The 5,948-nt window shown below is 51.4% G+C and overlaps 1 protein-coding gene across 1 annotated transcript in view; it reads left to right on the forward strand.

The window, feature by feature from the left end:
* The window catches only part of ARHGEF9 (Cdc42 guanine nucleotide exchange factor (GEF) 9), a 51,320-nt gene extending 45,425 nt beyond the window's left edge, over positions 1-5,895 (forward strand). The window contains exon 9 of the mRNA XM_010015979.1: positions 5,644-5,895. Within this exon, the coding sequence (XP_010014281.1) occupies positions 5,644-5,825 (182 nt within the window). The 3' untranslated portion in view covers positions 5,826-5,895. The remainder of the gene's footprint in view (positions 1-5,643) is intronic.
* The last annotated feature ends 53 nt before the right edge of the window (positions 5,896-5,948 follow it).

Consider the following 5,948-nt stretch of genomic DNA (forward strand, 5'->3'; position numbering starts at 1 on the left):
TGCCTTTCTGATCACTTGAGCTCACAGTGAGCTGTCATAAAGCCCTGACCCAAACACCCAGCAGCTTTTCTCTGACTTCTCATGCTCTGCACTGCAAGCTCTGCCCCAGCAAGGCTGCGGAGCCCAATGAGATGAGTGTTAGTGTACTCGTGCTGGCTCCAGCCAGCTGGTCAGGACAGGTCTTAGCAGGTAATGGAGTGTGTAGGTGCCTCCTGTGGTTCTCCTAAGTGCTGAAGCCTATTTATTACATCTTCCTTGCTAACAAGATTGATGTGGCCCTGACAGTTTCCCCATCACATTCCCACATGTAGGCATAGTCTTGTGGGGATCAAAAGAGACTGAGCAACACAGGGACTAACCACTTTAAACAGGGACACTCGCATGTTCAGATAATATGGGTCATTTCCCTTTGATACAGAGATTGCAGGTGAAGGCTTTGGGCCCACAGGCATTAGTGTCACTGGTGGTATCTCACAGGTAGGTGGCTTCTCACTCAAGGCATTAGTAGCGCAGCTGGAGCCAGCAGTATCATCTGGATCTGGTCAGATACGCAGGCTAGGGCAAATCATGAAGTTCTGGGCTGGGAGACCCCCAAGGATGGTACCAGTGACTGGGCAAGGGGCACTGAGAGAGTTTGTTGGCAGGATTTGAAATGGGTCTCTTGGGTTTTCCACTGGCCCTCGTTGGAAGAGCCAAGTGTGTCAGTCCAGATCCTCCTGCGCTGTCAGCCTGGGGAGGTGTTTTGGGTGAGCGGCTACCCAGGAGGGGCTGCATCCCATGGATGAACTGATCCCTTGTCAGTGGAACCAGCATGGCATGATCTTTGCTGTCAGCGCACAGTGCTGGAGGAGATGGGACACATTAATTCTCACCTGGCTTTGACTGATAAAGCCCTGGTATCATTTATTCATCTTGCCTCGCTTAGCTTTTGCTTATCACACGAGGGATCATTATCTCAATGTCTAGTCTAATGACATCAGGTTGCAGGAACAGACTTGATTAAATAGGCTCAGCAAGGTCAAGTTACCTCAGTGTTTGTGGATCCTGTGCCTGGCTGTGGAGGAGCCAGGACACAAGATTAGTTGTTTTCCTGTGCTGCATTTCTCAAGCTGTCTCCTGTCCACAGCTGCCACCCCACCTTGTGCTGCACAAACAAGCTCTGCAGCCAGGGAGCAGAAGTAAGATCAGACACAGCACAGTTTGCTACCTGGAAACTGAGCAGCAGCCCAGTGACTGGTGGTGAGGTGCTTTGAGATCCTCTGTTGAAATGTGCTGAAGAAGGGCAAAGGGCTGTACCCACTCAGCCGTTGCTGATTTCTGTAACTGAAGCTTGTTGCTATTGCAGGAGTAACTGTACAACAATTAGTGTCCTTGAGGAATGGTTCTAGCTACCCTGTGTTGTGTATTCAGGGAATATTCCGGAGGAAGGGGGATTTTATGGGATTTCTGGGCATGGCTCCTGAAGGATGTGAGTTGTTTCAGGTGCTGTTGGGCGCAGAGGCAGACGGAGGCTCAGAGCACGGTGCTGCTTCCCTTCCCACCAGCACCTCCAGAGAAAGTAGGTGTTGAGATCTCCTTGTCTCCCACTCAGCTGTGGCTGATGACAGCAGGGTGTCCAGAGAGTGGAGAGAAGGGAGAGAGAAGCCTATGAAATAGCTCCTGATCAAGTATAAGCTAAAATCTTAAAGGTTGAGAGTGGAGTAAACAGGTTGCAAGGTGAGTTCACGTGGTTATATATAGGGAAGTGTGAGTGTGCTCTGTGTTGTGTACTGACCCTGGAAAGGTGCAGTGCTGCCGTGGTGTCCCGCTGTGTCCTGGCTGGGTCTGTCTGCACATGCCCATGTGGATCGCCTGTGTGTTCATAGCGTGCTCCCAAAGCTCCCAGTCCTAATGGAGCCGTGTGGTAACCTCGGATAAAAGACCTGGAAGGGAAAAAAGAGACAGTTTTAAATCTTGGTGATGGTTTTCCTCTGAGCTGAGAGATCCGGAAGGTTCCCGCTGACGCTGCCCAGCGCTAAAAGCAGCAGTGATTCACCTGACAGCGCAGCATCTCCCGCTTGTCTCGCCAGATCATCAACCCTGGAGTTTTCTTGTTCTGAGCATTTCCACAGCCCCACCCTGCTGAAGGGTCTGACAGTGCAGAGTTAGGCAGGAGCCAGCAGAAGGAGCTCCAAGGCTGGTCTTTCCGAGGCCTTGGGAAGGCAGCAGCAGCCGTGCCTAGAAATCATTGCTTCTCTATCGATCCTTTCCCTTGGCACTTTGACTGCTGTTCCCCAAGCAGCCCGCAGCAGCACTGGAAAAGAGCTTTGCTGGAATTGCACTGGAGTTATGGCTTTGCATATTAAAACTAATCCCTCGAGAGACAATTGTGCACCAGGGCCGCGAGTTCTGATGAGGGAGCAAACGACTCCAGAGCAGAACAGCAAAATACCTGCCATGCTGCTTCCCAGAATTGCTGGTTCTGGGGATTTGAAGATGTGTGGATTAGGTGAATTGCCCCCAACCCATTCCTGTGTTTCTCCTTGTCAAGAACGTGGGTACAGTCCCCACCCCAAAGCCATTCTTGGGACACCTGAGGCTATTGGTAAGTGCTGTATCCCAGTGTCACAGGAAGATGTGTTCTATGGAATTCTCAGCCTGACTTGCCAGGGCACAGACGTGTCTCTGCATGCCCACACGCACCCAGTCACCGCACGCCACTGGGAGCTGTGGTTTGGGGCGCTGAGGCCAGGGAGGCATTTGATAAGTAGCATGGGGGTGCTGCAGGCAGGAGCAGACTTCTTCAGGAGCTTGGCCCAAAAAGGCTGTTTTGGGAGAGAACAGGAGGGGGTTGCTGGTGATCTGGCCAGGGAAGTCTGCCTTGTTCTCTTCTGGAGAAGACAGACTATGGATTGCGTTCTTTGCAGTGTAACTCCATCAGTGTCAGTGGACCTCAGCCAGACTGTCCTTCCTCTACTTCCTCAGCCCTCCAAGTGTGTAACAGTTTGCTGATCCAGGAGATTTATTAGCATTTCTGTATCATCATTAAAATACATCAGTTCACCTTCCACTAACTGGTTTAGAGACAGTAAAGAGCTCAGTCCAGCTCAGCATTGCTGACTGGTGCATCACAGCACTGACTCTACTCTGCAGCCACAGGATGCAGAAGGCTTTGGGCCGTGTCGTTAAAGCAGTGTGGGTTCAGTCCTCCAAAGGTAGGAACAATAGCTCTATGTCCCTCAGCAGCAGCTTTAGGTTCACAGTGCTTCTGTGGTTAGTATTCCTGTGTGGTTAAGTAATGACTTACTGCCTTTGAAGTAATTCCTATAGATCCTGAAGTTCCTCTCCAGTCTCTGCTGGGAAAAGTGGCCAAGGCACTGAAGGCTGGTGGCCTCCAAGAGAATGTCTGTGCTCTTGCACGGGTTCAGGTCTGGAGTCTGCCCCCAGAGCAGACTCTGCCCACATGCTGACCTGCCTTCCAGCAAGGTTCCTTGGAACAGGACAGTGGTAGAAGGGATGGAAGTGGTAAGGGAAGGATGAGCTCAAGCCCATGCTCTGCACTTACAGGATGTCACTGGTGTAAGTGACAAAGTGTGGTAAATCCACGTAGACAGTCGGGGCCTGTCAACAAGGATGCTACAGGAGCTGTGCCAGGTATCCTAGAACTGACCCTGTCCGGGTTTGACACAAGGGCTCAGCTCTACAGGCTTTCTGTGGGAGAGAGGAGCTTGGGAAGGACAGAGTAGAAAGCTTGTTGATGAGTAATGCTACTCAGCGTGCAGATAGATACAAACACAGAACATCTCCAGGTTGTGCTTTTCAAGTAAGTTTGAAATACTAATTGTGATGAATTTGTTAAAGGTTGATAAGTATGAATCATGGAGCTGGTTTTATCCAGTGTAAGGGAAGAGCTTGGTTGCTCCCTGCAGTGGACAGAGCTGCGTGATTTGATGGTATTTGCTGTGAAGGAGAAATCAGTTAGACATAGTCAACATGTATCTCAGTTTGGCCTGAACCTTTTGAGGATGTAACAACCCTTAACTGGTAAATTCTATAGCAAGGGGAAGTGAATTAATCCTCTCTCCTAAACCCATACTAAAGCCTCAGCTTTGTATCCAAATTACAACGCAATAAGGTATAGAAGTTGTCCGGTGAGCTCCGTGAGTGCACTTTGTGAGGCTTTTCCCTTGTCTGTAAGTACCTGACTGTGTGCAGCCTCCCCGTGCCGGGCTGGTCCCATGAAGCATGTGTCTGTGTGTGGGCAGGGACCGTGAACTGAATGCAAAGAGTCGCATTTCTTTGACACACGTTGCTGTGGTACCTGGGTGCTAATCACCGTATTTTGCCTTCTCTAGCACCTTCCCAGCCGAGGATCTCAAAGTGTTTTACAATCATTAATTAATTTAGCTTCACAACCCTCGTGTGAGGTAGGTGGGTGAAGCCATCCCGCTTTCCAGACGAGGACTCTGATCTGCCTGGTGGCTAAAGCCGGGGGAGGCAATGGCCCGGCGATGGCCCTGGGAGCCTCCACCCGCCACGCCGCCGGGGCTGCCCGCCCCGCAGAAGGAAGAGCAGTTCTGCGTGCGGCAGAGGGGATCCAGAGATGGCCAGAGCTTGCAGCAACCGCTCCAGAGCCCTGCTCCTCCCTCCTTCCTGCCCTTCTCGAGTTGTGCTTCCAGCCCATCACGCTGCCCTGAGGCTGAAGGAGGGATTGTCCCTCATCAGTGGTGTTGCGGGAAGGGAATATAGAAGTAGCTGTAGTGCTGTTCCCTGTAGTCTACACTGGTGGTAACGCGCACCCCTTCTGCTTCACTTCCATTCACCCAGAGCTGCCCTTTCCACACCATCCTTTACAGCAGGGTGTGTAGGTCCCAGCTTGCTGAAGCTCTCCCTTTCCCCATTCCTGTGCAGAAGCTGTGCCGCACGGACGTGGGAATTGAGCATCTAGAACCTGGAAGTGTAGCCTTGCCAGTCTGGGTTGAGCAGAATCAGCCCCTCCTGTGTTGCAGCCAGTTTTGGCTGAACCCAGACTGGTAAATTTAAAACGAACCCTATGGAAAAGTCCTACAAACTCCTACAGGGAACAGCGAGTTGCCCCTTGTGCAGGCAGAGTAGTGCTGGGTAGCGCGGTCCCAGCAGCACAGCGCTTCCTCCAAAGCAGCTCCGCTTTGTCCTGGAGCAGGAACCGGTGCCGGGTGCTCCTCAGGGTCACTGCTCAGGGCTGGTCACTGGGGCAGGTCGGGGCAGAACCACTCTGGAAGCGCAGTGGGGCGGGAGGGTAAAACCACGCTCAAAACGGTGTCAGCTGTGAGCGGGGCGAAGGACGCGGCTGTCTGCCTCTGCCTCACCAGGCTGGTGCTGCACGTGGCCTGGCCAGGTCCGGGCCTCCTTAGGTCACACAGGACTTTTCCATGAGGGCAGAAATACAAAAGTAATGGACCTTTTCCAATCCTTCAACTCACGGTGTAGTGTAGGTAGCTGCGAGCCGAGCTCGAGGCAGCCGCTGCGTTCCTCTGGAGGTTTGCCGTCTCTAGCACGTCTCTCTCCCTGGTGTTTGGGACCCGGTAATTAAGTGATAAGAAGCGATAGCATGACGAAGAAAGACTATTGACCCAATTGCACTTTGACTGATCTGTTTCTTTTTCCCCCCAATCATCGATGCAGGTGTGAGCTACTCCAAGTCGGTTCCTCCAGCCTACCCACCACCCCAGGATCCATTAAATCAGGGACAATACATGGTGACAGATGGCATATCCCAGTCCCAGGTCTTCGAGTTCACCGAACCCAGACGCAGCCAGGCACCATTCTGGCAAAACTTCAGCAGGTTAACACCATTCAAAAAATAATACCTAGAGAGATGGAGAATTTTAACTTAAAAGAACTAAAACCTAAAAAATAAAAATAAATAAAATTATATTTATAGATGGACCTTTTTTCGGAGAAGCACTGTTGCAACTAAATATATATAC

Source organism: Nestor notabilis, unplaced genomic scaffold (assembly GCF_000696875.1).
Source record: "Nestor notabilis isolate BGI_N333 unplaced genomic scaffold, ASM69687v1 scaffold14176, whole genome shotgun sequence".
NCBI lineage: Eukaryota > Metazoa > Chordata > Aves > Psittaciformes > Psittacidae > Nestor > Nestor notabilis.